This window comes from Carassius gibelio, chromosome B2 (assembly GCF_023724105.1).
Source record: "Carassius gibelio isolate Cgi1373 ecotype wild population from Czech Republic chromosome B2, carGib1.2-hapl.c, whole genome shotgun sequence".
NCBI classification, from domain to species: Eukaryota; Metazoa; Chordata; class Actinopteri; order Cypriniformes; family Cyprinidae; genus Carassius; species Carassius gibelio.
In genome coordinates this window covers 22,384,421-22,399,170 of record NC_068397.1, presented here as the reverse complement: position 1 = coordinate 22,399,170, position 14,750 = coordinate 22,384,421, and the positions used below count along the sequence as shown (strand labels likewise).

General features: G+C 33.8%; 1 protein-coding gene and 1 gene segment (V, D, J or C); one reads left to right on the top strand and one right to left on the bottom strand.

Annotated features, from left to right (window-relative positions):
- Nucleotides 1-238: 238 nt before the first annotated feature.
- Nucleotides 239-2,119, bottom strand: LOC127951281 (inhibitor of growth protein 5). The gene is made up of 8 exons (XM_052549086.1): nt 1,929-2,119; nt 1,674-1,745; nt 1,415-1,581; nt 1,222-1,333; nt 1,013-1,106; nt 778-913; nt 586-647; nt 239-473 (listed from the first exon to the last, which is right to left on the bottom strand). Exons 1-8 carry the CDS (start codon nt 1,963-1,965, stop codon nt 434-436), a joined length of 720 nt encoding a protein of 239 aa, XP_052405046.1. The 5' UTR covers nt 1,966-2,119; the 3' UTR covers nt 239-433.
- Nucleotides 2,120-10,352: 8,233 nt separating this feature from the next.
- On the top strand, nt 10,353-11,142 carry LOC127950639 (T cell receptor alpha variable 26-2-like). The segment is given in 2 exon segments: nt 10,353-10,680; nt 10,790-11,142. Coding segments are annotated over 2 exon segments (489 nt in total).
- Nucleotides 11,143-14,750: the final 3,608 nt, after the last annotated feature.

Here is a 14,750-nt window from a genome sequence, read left to right as displayed (position 1 = left end):
GTAGTCTACATCTGATTGCACTGCACTGAAGTGGAGTACTCTTGAAAAAAAAAAAAAAATACATTTCCCTACACTGACCTGATTCTAACTTTGCCAAGTGAATTCATTCTACGATTCACCGGTATGTCAAAGTAAGTGTTTCAGTCCTATGAGAGCCAGGCGTTTAGATACACATAAATACTTAATTTAGCTATTTAAACGACACATAAAAGTAACAACATAAAAAAAAAACAACAACTTTATTCTAAGGCAAAATGAAAAGAGATCCAAGCCCTCTGCAGGCACCTACTGGAAAATACATAGAATATTATTCCCTATTGTTACATTCATGGTCGTCTAGACATAAAAGGCACATTTACAAAAAGGTAATTGATTTCCACTGAACAGGCTGTAATAACTGGACATTTGATTTAGGATGCACTGTAGAAGAAGACTATTTTTTTCTCATCTCTTGGGTGCATCGTGGGCAGTACCTGTAAATAGACAACACAATACTTTAGAACTGCAATATTAAGTACATGGAGACGTCAGTCAGTATGTGAAGTGTGTTGATAAGATAAATATTAAGTATAGAATTTTGCTCACCATTTTCCCTTTGGTTTGGTTGTTAAGCCAACACAAGCAAAGTGAAACCATTCTATTGGACACTGTTAAAAGAAAATAACCCTTCCTTTTCATTATTTTACATATACACTTTTTTTATTATGAAAATGTTTCTATTTGACAATTGTATATATATATATATATTTTTTTTTTTATTAAATAACTATTACTCACATCAGAATTGTCACATCCAATCATTTCTCCATATGATACTTGACTACATAAACAATAAGTGGGTTCATTTGGGTCCACTGGCATATCCAGGACATCTGATGGGTGCATGGCAAGCAGAGATTCACTTATATTTGCACTAGTGTTTGAGAGACAAAACACACACACATGAATACAAATCCTTAAAATAATATACACATTCATCAATCAAATGTGTCCCTTTAATAAAATGTGTTACCCATTTTTCAGCTTTTTCTGCTTGGGTGAGTCTTGATCTGATTCTTTCTTGTCTCTTCCATGGGATGCCCTCTTGTCTTTTATATTCTTATCTTCTGAAACAACAAATTAGTCTGTTTAGGCTCACCCCAAATTAAGGCAAAAGGGATATGCTGGGCATTGACTGTATTGATACATGAATGAAGATACGCTCTGAACAATAAGACTAACTTCGAGGCTGCTTTTCATCTGAGCTATCCAGACTGCCTGAGTCAAGTTTCTCCTGCAGATCATTCTCAAAGCGTGCAAGATCAGCATCTAATCTCCGAATGTGTTTATCCACCTGGAAATGCAAGGAGACTTGTTTATGCTTGATGCATCACATGGTGCATACAAATATAAAACAGAAGACTCTTCATCTTACCATTTCATATATCTGCATTGCTAGCTGAACTTTGTCATCGCTGTACTCTTTGCATTTGTTGTAGGCATTTTCAATCTTCTTTAAATGCTGGACACGCTCCTCAGATGCCAGATTTCTAACTTTTGCAATATACTCAGAAGCTAGTACACTTATCTCTGCCTTTTTCTCTGTAAACAACATTTAAGAATATAAGTGTTCAGTAGTCATAATTTAAAAAAGTGTAATGGCCTCTGATAGAAAGTGGTCCAAACATTCATACCTTCAGTTCTATTATCTAAATCCTCCATTAATGAGAAGTTTCTTTGCAACTCGCAGGGAAGTCCCTCGATACCTGGAGCGAATGATTAGAAGTTAAAATCGTGCAAACTGTATTTACATGGCAGGAAAATAAACAACATGCATGCACATGCAACAGGAAGTTAACTTTACATACTAAACTCATCTAATTTCATATAACCTGACAGCATTTAAAATGTGGCAACGAGTCTATGAAGAATATCGCTTAAAAACTTACTGTCTAAATAATGTTCTAAGTACATTCCTTTCGCCATTTTGGTTTGTGTTGGCTTTGTACTGCAGTCGTGTGCGATGATTTATTTAGCGCGCGCTGATTTTCCCTTTCTGGAGTCGCTGTGTAGGTTATTCGATATTTATATGAAAATGATCAACTGTACTCACTAAGTAAACACATAAGACTGTCCACATAGTTTATATATCAGTAGTGTAGCATCTTTATCTGTAGTGCATCAAGTCACAACTTGCTCTACATCGCCACCTGCTGCAGTGGAGTTGCAGTCTGCTGCTTTGCTCTCTGTGAAAAACCAAGACAATACAGAGAATGTCGGTTGGTATTAGTATACTGTTTTTAATATGTCGTATACTCGGTCGTAGGTTTCTTAATATTAACTGCAACCTTATGTAGTTTTTGATAATGTTTATACAACGTGATACAGTCTATGATACTGTAAAATGTTCAGAACTTACCACAAGGTGACGGTGTCGTCTTAGGTATTAAAGTGACAGGTTGCGCCCATCGCGATATCATGTGAAATACAACAAATGTCTTGACTTGATAGACTACTGACAGTGGACATGGTGAAACGGCGGTCTAATTTTGTACATACGGAGATTAAAAGAGATAGGCGGCCAGAAGTCATCCTCAGCATCGGTGCTCTGAGACCCACTGTGACCAAATTACATTCAGTTCTCCAGCAAAAAGACTAGAGATGTCGAGCTGCAACACCATATACGTAAAAAGAGACATGTCACCCCAATATTTGATTTAAAATGGTTAAATTAGAGTTAGGGCTTAAATAAAATCCCACAGGCCTATGGAAGTTGGATAGCTAATATTTGCAGATCACACATTAAAGTTCATGTTTGAATTTCACAGATATGAAAATAGGCTATTTATCTGATACTTGTACATATATGCAACATTTATTTTAAATTATAGCAAAAATGTCAGTTTTTATATACACTGTAAAAAATTTCTTGTTGTTTTTACAAAAACTTTTTGGCAGCTGTGGTTGCCAGAATAATTTTGTAAAAATACAGAAAACTGTAAACACATTTACGTCAAAAACTGTTAATTTTACAATATAAAGCTGTAATTTACAAACAAGAAAATGTGAATATAAACCAGTAAATTCAACAACACACAAAATTAAATCTGTTTTGTACCTTGAAAATACTGACAACCACCATAATAATAAAGATGGTACTGTATAAGAGAAAGCCACATGAAGTATCAAAGCTCATCACAAGTAGCTTCACCACAAGCAGAAGTATATAGTAACATATAGAAGGTGCACATTTATGGAAACACAAAACACCATCATGGTAACACACGTGATACTTAAATAATGCAAAAAACTTTCATTAAGCAACAGAAGATGTAACATAAAGCTCAAATGTACATAACTGATAACAAGAACTATTTAAAAACATGATTATTTAAACAAAATACTTTCAAACGTGGAGTGTCACGCAGGGAATTCTGGGAATATCAGTTTACAGTTTTAGACTGTAAATTATACATTGATTTGTTCTTTTTTTACTTCTAAAAGCTGTATAATTAACAGAATTTTACTGTAAATTTACATTAAATGCTTTGTTAGATCTTTTACAGTTTTTCCCTGTATATAGTACGGGAACTTACTGTTAACCTATTATCAGTTTTTTTCCGTAGCGTTTTTACAAAATTTTACAGTTAAAATTACACTTATTTTTTACAGTGTATGTCACAAATATTTTCCCAAATACACATATATATGACACATATATGCATATAAATGTCATGTTCATGTATAGGTAGGCTATTTCACAGATATGAAAATATAAGTCTAATACCTATAGATATATGCAACATTAAAATATAGCAAAAAGCCTGTTTTTATAGGCTATGTAACAAATATTTTCCCAAATACATAAATGCCTATATAATGCATGTTCGTATAGCAGATATGGAAATATATGTCTGATACCTATGCATATATGCAACATTAAAATATAGCAAAAAGCCTGTTTTTATATATGTAACATATATTTTACCAAATATACATATATATTACACACATGGCTATGCCTATGAATGCATGTTTATATATGGGTATTTTACAGATATGAAAATATATGTCTGATTCATGTACATATATGCAACATTTAAAATATTGCAAAAAAGCCATTTTTATATATGTAACAAATATTTTCCCAAATATGACACATCTATAAAATGCATGTCCATATGGATATTTTGCAGATATAAAAAAATATATCTGATACCGATATGCAAACATATATTTTAAAATATTGTAAAAAAGGCAGTAACTAAATGTGTAAAGACTTTCAAATTGTTAGGCTAAAAAAACAAGACACACACACACAAAAAATCAAAACACTCAAATGTTGTTCAAAAGAATTTAAGAATCATGAAAAAACATGCATCATGGTTTCCATAAATATATCAAGCATATATCAAGTACAATTGTTTTCAATGCTGATAATAACAAAAAATGTTTTTAGAGCATCAAATCACCATATTAGAATAATTTAATGTCACCATGTGACACTGAATACTGTGAGAGACCTATAAATAATAATAATAATAATAATACCAACCTCAAACTTTTGAACAGTAGTGTATTTTATGGAATGCCACAGTATGCATTTAGAGCACACAAAATATACAAATTTTTATTACAAACAATATAACACACAAAACACAAACACAAGAACATACATTAATGAGTGTAACCTGGTCTTGTTTTTGTTTTCCAGGTATGAATGAAATGGCTCAAAGAGGAGGGACTCTGTGTTCACAGATCTGACATGATGTAATGTGTAGGACAGAGACTGTGGTAGAAACAATTTAACATGACTCTTCTCAGAGTCAACACATACAATGGATCTTCATTAGTTATTCTGTTCTGTGCTTCAGCTGCTGTGTATTTCTTGTGAATGATTGATTTACTTGACTGATTGCATAAATTGTCTCTAAAATGCTGCACATTCCTCTTCTGTTTCAGTTGCTGTATTTGGAAATATCATAAGTACAGACACAACATATTTTGGTGCTGATGATGGTCAAAAAGCTATACTGTATTGCAGTTATTCCTCCTCTGGGGGTACATGATCTTTTTTGGCACTGTCAGTATGGAAGATCAAAACCTGAATTTCTTGTAGCCACATACAGTACTGCAAAAAAAAAAAGACTGAGGTATCTGGAGTAGATTCAAAATTTTCTGTTAAAGTAACAACAAAGCAACAAATCCATGTGATTCTGGAGATCTTCTCTGCTGCTGTAACAGACTCTGCTGTGTACTACTGTGCTCTGGTGCCCACAGTGACAGGAAACACATCAACACTGTACAAAAACCTTTCCTTATTTAATCCAGTAAGTACAAACAATAGACAGAGAGTAAAGGATTAAAAGAGAATCAGTAAACTGCAGATGTTAGTAAAAAGTTGAACAATAAGTGCATGAAAAGAACGACATATTTAAAATAAATGTGACATAAAAAAAATCAAATAAAGCATCTTAATATTGTTAATTACTTTAATCCCATATAAAATACACTATTATTGAAAGTTTTTTTTCCAACTGCTTACACACATTTTCTAAATTTTGCACACACAAAATGCCTCATATCTCTGTGAAAATGAAGCACTGCATTCAAACTATCACAAACACATCTCAAAAGCAAACATTTGTCTTACGTTGTCTTACATAATACGTTTATATTTGTCTTACATCATATACATTTTTGGATGTACCATATACAAACAGTTGTTCAAAACCTAAAACCATTCTTTCATGAGCTCATATTTACACAACTGTACAAGACTGAATGTAATTTGCAGACAGATGTTGAAAAAAAAAATGACAGTATACATGACAGAAAAACTGAAACCAAACTTTTTCTTTTCTTTTTTCTTTTCTTTCTTAGTGGTTGTGAATACATTATTACACAGTACAGAAGAAAACAAATACATCAACCATGTGTCATTATGTAGATGTGTATTTACAGGACTATTCTAAAGCCATGATTGGTTGGTGATAAGTACAGCAATGAGTGTGAGGCACTGCTGAATAAGTGTGCCATTTTGACTGGTTGTAATTTGAAAAAGGTAAAATAATAATATTATAAGAAATATTCTTTGTCTCTTTTTTCATATATCACACAGTTAAACATACTTTTTATGAAGGTTCAGAGCTTTCACTGGTTTCACACTCACAGAGCTCAGGAAGTTCCTGAATGTCTTTAACTGAACAGCAGAAAGCATGGTTGATCAGCCAAGACACACGCCACTGAAACTGAAGGAAGGTCAGTAATATATAAAACAGATTCAAAACTATTCATTTTATTTTGGTACTTTTGAACAATCATTTGAAATCTGGTGGGGGGAAAGTGATCAAACACATTTAAATGATATACAATAAATAATACAGCATATGGAAGAAGATGAACAGCAGCTTGAAGTTCAGAGAGGAGGAAGTTCCTGTGTGTGTTTCTGACAGATCTGCAGTGACTTACAGCTCAGAGCACTGAGAGACTCAACAGAGAACTGAACTGATCTGACTGAACATGGACAGATGCTTTATACTGATACTCATTGTGGGAACAGGTACATTATTCTATAACTACATCATTTTAAATAATTTGAGTTCATTTAAAATATTTACTTTTGTAAGAAATACTGTAAAATGGGTCTGCTAAAGCATTTTATAAACATTGCTTTCACAGTTTAAAAATCAGTTTATATGTGCTTATTATTGACAGGTTTGGTGACTGGAGACAGTATTGAACCAGATAAGGGGACAGAAAAAAACTCTAAAGAAGGAGAAACTGTCAAACTGAGCTGTTCATGTAGTACAAGTACCGAGTATGTTTATCTTTACTGGTACAGACAGTATGCTAATGGAGGACCACAGTATTTACTATACAAAAACGCACGGTCAGCGAGTGATGCAGACAGCTCTGATCGTCGGTTTCATTCGACTGCATCTCGCACATCCACTGAACTCAGTATTACTGATGTACGTCTGTCAGATTCAGCTCTCTATTATTGTGCTCTAAGAGTAGCAGCCCAGTGATACAAAACATGAACCATATCGTACAAAAACCTGAAGCACTTTTCAATTTGAACTTATCTAGTTAACCCACAACCACAACCACAATCTATCCAGCTCTTAATGTAATTAAAAACATGGTAACACCTGCATTGAGGCCTGTCATTAATCTTCAACGAAACATTAAGATATCATGTTCCACATGGCTCCTTTTTTGCACAAATAGTCTTCTATAAAACATTATAATGTGGCATTAATATGGAATTAATATGGAAAACAGTACAAATACAGGAAGAAAATTTATTTTGAGTTTATTGGCAGAAAATGTCCAAAGGTAGAAATAAACTATGAGCCAAGTCAGAGGGAGGAGTCAAAGCTCATTAGAGCTAAACAGGCCAGAGTCTGGTCAGTGCACTGTTGGGAGATTTAGCTGTGAACTAGTTTTAGTCCAGCCAGCAGGGGATGCTAATTTCCTGGCTTGAATGGGTGCAAAAGTCCTAATTTAATGACGCGGACTTTAGACTGTGAAAAGAAGCATCCTTCATCCTTCAGATGAGGCATTAAATTGGCCTCATGACATTCTGTTTTCATGATTACCCCTCTATTAGAGCAGCTTTATTAAGGCGCAGAGTAAAAATCCAGCTGTTGCATGCAGTATGGGATCCTGCTATTGCGACCTTCATAATCTATATATGTTTTATCTTGAATAATTATTAATCAAAGTTACATTTATGCATGTTAGACAATAATTGGAATATGAATTCATGAATTCCCATCTCAGTTATGAATTTGACTTAGACTAAGTTTTTTTAAGGTGGTAGCACATTCTGTTGCCTGGTTGGCCTTTCTGAAAAACTAGCTTACTCCTGGAGCTAGTTTTAGTCCGGCCAGCAGGTTGTGCTCATTCCCTGACCTGTATGGGTCCAACAAAAAAAAATCTTAGTATAATGAACCAGACTCAGAATGTAAAAAGAAGCAACGGTTACGTATTAAACCGGCCTCTATAAGAGAAGCGTAGATCAGATGTGGCGTTAAACTGGCCTCCTGACAATCTGTTGTCATTAAGCAAAGTCAATAGCTCAAGACCCTTACTAAAAAGAAGTTTATTAAAGTGTGCTATTAGTATACTTCTTTTAAACTAAAATAGCAAAGTATGCTTTCATGTACTTCTGGGAAATGGGCTTCATGACATTTAAGTATACTTATACTTACAAAAATTCGAAATATATTTGAGCTATACTTCTAGAATCCGCGTTTTCATTATATGGTAGAGGGCACTAGCACACAAGTGAAGAAGAAAAACCAGATACTAACGCACGTATTTAACACTATCCTGTAACATTATGGAATAAAATGTTGACCAATGAAGAGGTAATAATTACAGTCAAGCTTTGAGGTGTTGATCGACTCCATCTACGTTATGGTTATGATTCTGAATCAAATTCTTAGTCTTTTTTCAGATTTTTTTTCAAAATGCTATTTCTTTCTTTCTTTTTTTTTTTATGAAACTTACCCACATTAAAGCGTTTAAAAAAGAATGCATGAAGCTACAATAAAATGTTTTTGTTTACAAGCAGATCCCCTTTTCTTTCTTTGGATGTTTTGTATGTTCAGATATTCATATAACAAAATATATACAAATTCAAACCTAAATAGGGACATAGTTGTATACTTAAAGTATGATGTAAAGTTCACTTAAAGAAAACTTATGAGTATATTTGCACTATAAAACTACTAAACTATTAGTTTACTGAGACTATACTTCAATGAGTAAAGTATTTAATTAGTATACCCAAAGGTTCACTTTTAGTATAACTGCAGTACGAACTACAAACATAGAGATAAACTAGTTGTTTACTCAAAGTTTGCTATGTTTTACTTAAAGTATAGGCCTACTTAAAAGTACACTTTTATAAACTAGAAAGTGGGCCAATTTAGTCCCAAGGAGTATTGAAACAGTATTGCAAGTACTAGAACGCTGATATTTGTATACTTTCTACATAAAGTATACTTAAAAATATACTTGAACTTTACTTAAGTATACTTAGTAAAATAAACTTGAAGTATAATACTTTTTGGTAAAGGGTGATCTTGTGCATTACGGTATATACTCTATCACAGTCTAGATCTGGAGTGAGAATAACATCTGGATTTAAATGTTCCTTGATTCTTAAAGCAGGAAAAATGCCACTGAATAAAGCAAACTATTCTTGTTTTCATATGTCTGGGGTAAGTACCACTTTTGTGAGTAATTATTTTCATTACTCTTACAAGTAATTTGAATGCTCATGATATTTCTTCTGATTTGTTCATGATTTGATTGTACAGGAATGGAATCACTGGACTGTTAAGCAGAAAACAAAAGCTTAAATCTATGAAGGTGGAACTGTAATAATCAATTGTACATTTCAAACTTCCTACTATCCGACTCTCTTTTGGTACCAGCAAAAAGTAAACAGAGTTCCCAAATACATGCTCAACAGAGTTGGTAAGACTGGAGATGAAGAAAAAGAGTTCAAAAACAGATTAAATGCACATATCGACACATCCTCAAAATCTGTTCCTCTGATAATCAAGTATCCGCGTGTGTCTGACTGTGCTTCAGTGCTGTGTACTGAGGCCCACAATGACTGAAACACACTCAACACTCAGACAAAAACCTTCATCATTTCATCAGTTCTGACTGTTGTAACTTTTTCTAAATGTAAATGAATGGATTATTATATCTTAACTGGTTGCTCAATCATCCATTTATTTATTGTTGTTTTTTCAGTTATTTCTCTATTTTTTTTCCTCTTTCTGGTCTAGAAATGTCTAACTTCTGTAACGTTTTAAATGTGGGCAGAATGTCAATATTCCTCAGTGATATTTAATCTCCCACAGAACTGATTGTGTTAGCTTAACTTTCAAAAACTGTTTTCTCTTTATTACTCACACATGGAAATAGATTTTACATTTCTAAGAAAAATAAGAAATTACCTTGAATTTTATTTAAATTTAAGGCTGTAACGTTTTATTATTATAAGACAACACTATGGGTCAGACATCATATCGGGGTGAAAAAATGACCTGGTTGGAAAATTAACATTTACAAACAAATGTGTGTGTGTGTGTGTGTGTTTAAATATGTATCCAAACATTTTTCAGATTCAACAAGCAGTATCCCAACAGAGAACCACAGTATTTATTACTCAGAGGTGCTTGATCACTATAATAAAATCTAAATTATGGAGACAGCAATCATTATTATCATGATTTAATGTAATTGTTTCAAATTATGACACTGTATTGTCAGTCAAGCCCAAAATAACATTCAAAATGTGACTGGAAGAAAAACACTAAATACTTTATACCTCATTTAAAACAACAACCCTTTTTGACCAAACATTTCCAGTTAATGATGTTACATTCCCTCAAAAGCATGAACATATTACAATAGTTCCATTCTCTCATTCTCATCTTAAATAAGGATGGCAGATCAAATTTGGTTATTTGTTCTGTAATCATAAAGATGTAAGATTAGGTCATGTGACTGGATCTGATGTCAAATTCATCATAATGTGGCTCAGAGAGGAGGGACTCAGTGTTCATATGATCTCGTATCTGACAGAGACTGAGGTTGAATCGATTCTTCTCAGAGTGAACACATGTACAATGGATCTTCATTCAGTCATTCTGTTCTGTGCCTTATCTGGTATGTTATCTGGATAATTGTTATTATATAAATGTAGATTTTTATTGTTAAAAATTTGTTATATGAAAAACATCTCATAAAAATGACCAATATTCCTCTTCTTTTTCAGCTTCTGTCTTTGGGAATGTCATTAAACCAAACAAAACAGATGTTTCTGCTGAGGAAGGTTCAAATGTTACATTATCCTGTAATTTCACTGCATCTGGAGGTTCAGATAATCTCCACTGGTACCGTCAGAACGGAAGATCAAAACCTGAATTTATAGTACTCACCTACAGCAATAAAAAAGATGCTCGGCTGTCTGATGTAGATTCAAGATTCTCTGTAAATATTCCAAAAAGTGAACGTGTGGATCTGATCATCTCCTCTGCTGCTGTATCAGACTCTGCTCTGTACTACTGTGCTCTGCAGCCCACAGTGACAGGAAACACAAGAACACTGTACAAAAACCTGTTACAATGAGAGACAGGAGAAAAATACAGCAAGATATATAGCAAATAAAGGTTAAATTATCTCAAATGATAAACTCTATCTCAAAGTATATACTCTAAGATAAACACGTATTTCTTGTTTGTTCCAAATTCTCGTTTCATTTTATATAAAAATAGCTAGAAATAGAAATAGCTATAATAAATAATAAATCTTCATAATTTCATCAATCAGAAATGAAAATGATAAATGCAACGACATGAAGAATTTAAGCCATGCCTTTATAAAGCAGGAAGTTCCTGTGTGTGTTTCTGACTGATCTGCAGTGACTTACAGCTCAGAGCACTGAGAGACTCAACAGAGAACTGAACTGATCTAAATGAACATGGACAGATGCTTTATACTGATACTCATTGTGGGAACAGGTACATTATTTATGGAGTGAAAACTAATAAAAGTGTATTTACATGATGTGAAAATCACAACCTTACCAGCCCCCAGTGTAATAAAATATGTTTGAATCAAGCCTGCTAAAAAAGCTAACACTTTTTTTTTTAAATCTAGTAAAAACAATTTCAGAAGATGGCAATCATCTATCATATTAAACTATTCAATTCAGATTGTCAGTGTGTAATGTCTGCAAATTTTGCGCTTGAAAACTGAAAACTGAGTTTACTGCAGGTCTCTGTTCAAATACTGTGTATACAGGTTTATATATTTATATATGTGACACTGTGGTCTGTGAGGCACAATATTTTGCACTGTTGTATGCCTCAACATTTAGTAAAATAACAGTAAACTTGGCTCGACTTAAACTTGAGATACCACTTATACAATATCCTTGTAGTTAACCAGAAGAGGGCAGTATGTGCTCAATATTACACTCAACAGTACAGCAGCTTTTATGGATCTTCACAACCTCCTCCTTGGATCAACATTTAAATACCAAAAGCAAAACTGTCATATTAACCGATTTATTAGTACTTCAACAGACACAGTCATGTCACACAGATTGAGGAATATATTTATCTTCACAATATTCATTCTTGGTATGAATTCTCATTTAATGCATCTGCATATTCACATAAGTTGATTATTTGTTGTATTGTATTGAACATTAAATCTTCTTAAATCTTTACAGAGTGCAGATCAGAGGACACAGTTGATCAGCCAGACAAACATATGACTGAAGCTGAAGGAAGATCAGTAACATTACAGTGTAAATTTAAAACAGATTCAGCACAAGAAGATTTATTCTAGGAACATCCAGAGAGCGAATGACTTAATACATCCTGAGGAGAAACAGATATGGAGGAGACAATGGCACTGAGTTTCAGGAGAGATTTCACTCTAAACATTCATCAGATTCAGTTCCACTGAAAATCAAAGATGTGTGTGTGTCTGACTCTGCTGTGTACTTCTGTGCTATGAGGCCCACAGTGAGAAAACTCAAGTCAAACCACATACAAAAACACATAAACATGCACAGTATAATTGTCTTTCAAGCATGTGAAAAACTGGATTATGAAACATGCATAAGGTGGTCCAGGAATATATTTCTATTTGCACTATTCATTTTTGGTATGTATTTCTACACATTTTAAGCAGCTATATAACTCATTTGTATTGACTGTTTGCTGATTTGGATTTTATGATATACATAAAAAATCATAACTACATCCGATATTCTTAAATCCTTACAGAGTGCAGATCAGAAGACAATGTTGATCAGAAAGATGAAATACGTGACTGCATTTGAAGGAAAATCAGTGACATTAAATTGTACATTCACAACAACCTCAACACAACCATACCTCTTCTAGTACATCCAAAGAGCAAATGACATTGCATACTGATGAGAGACAAATACGGAGGAGCAGATAATGTAGGGGGCCATATGCGCCGTAATACGGGACACGTCCCGGACAGGATTTTAATAATGCCTAAAACATCCAGAGCAGTTTGACCAATAACATGCAGGTATTGTACATAATAAAACAATCGTGGGGCTGCATATTATGTCGTGGCCACAAGATCATTTTGTCGAGGTAACGACATCCTCATGCCTCGAGATGCTATGTTGAGGGGACAACATCCATTTCTCATGGCCACGACTTCTTATGTTGAGGGAACGACATGTTTTTCTCATAGACAGTAAAAGAAATGGACACAGCGACCCCATTGGAACTCAACTGAGACAATTGAAGCCCATTTTTAGCGTTTTTTAGCACTTCCGTTTCTGACGCGCAGACTCAAACGAAGCTTGACGACGTCAGCAACCTGTCTGACAGATGTAAATCTTCTAGTGGCTGTGCGTGCAAACTGCCATCGTTAATCTTGCAGAGACGGCGAGCTTGAGCGGGGAGTTCTTTGGCGTGAGTGAGCAGTTTCTACGGGGGCCAATGTAACATAGAAAGTAATGGAGCCCTTTATACATTGTCGTGTATCTTTAGAAATAAATAATGGACAAACGGAGTCTTTAAACGCCTCAGATGTAAAGTTATTCGCTGTCAAAGTGACGCCAAAATGAATGGGAGTCAATGGGAATGCTAACGCAAGTGAAGTTCTGCTACAAGATGGCGGCACCCAGCCGACTTCAACTTCCGGTCGAGTTCCTTGCCACCTGGTTTTTCTCGTGGCCACAGGTTTAATGCGTAAACAAACCTGCGTGACCATAGCAACCCGGGATAAGCAAAGATGGATTTAATTAATATTTTATTTAGAATTAAGAAATTATTATATTATTTACACATATAAAATTTGTGCATTTACATTTTATGCATTCATTTCATTTTATGTTAATGTCGAGCATTTACAGTACTCTATTATTTACAAAAGTATTCAGAATGTTAAGAGATCGAATTTGAAGCAAAAAAAAAAATGTATATAAACGAAACAAATATAACCAATAATAATAGGTTAATAATAATAATAACGTACACATATAACGGGGGAAAGACTATCACTTTATGGACTTGCAAGACTGTAGGATAAAAAAAAGTTTTTATATTTTATTATGCACTTTATGTAATATTTATTTATGATAAACTTCATGTGAATGCTGATGATCGCATGTAATACAGCCTGGTAGCCAAAGCGTATGGTAATATAATAATTACTTAATTCTAAATAAAATATTAATGAATCCATCTCTGATTATCCCGGGTTGCTATGGTCACGCAGGTTTGTTTACGCATTAAACTCGTGTCCACGAGAAAAACATGTCGTTCCCTCGACATAAGAAGTCGTGGCCACGACATAATATGACGTTCCCACGAGTTAATATGACGTTCCCACAAATTAATATCTTGTGGCCACGACATATTATCACGTTCCCATGAGTTATTATTTCGTGGCCATGACAAAACTAAGTAAACCAAACAAGTCACCTTACGGGCACCGTATTTTATTGTATTAAATATTATATTTTTAAATATTAATTTGTATTATTTATATTAAATATATTAAAGTCTAATCCATAAGCCAAAGAGAATTTTCTTTCTCTTTGAATTGGTTTGTTTAAAAGTAGACATTTCAGGCTTTCTGTAGGTATATTTCTCATGTATGTTAGACACCCCTATTTTAAATTATTTCATTATCAGATTAAAGGATTTGTTTTAAAGTGAAGGGAACTTAAAATA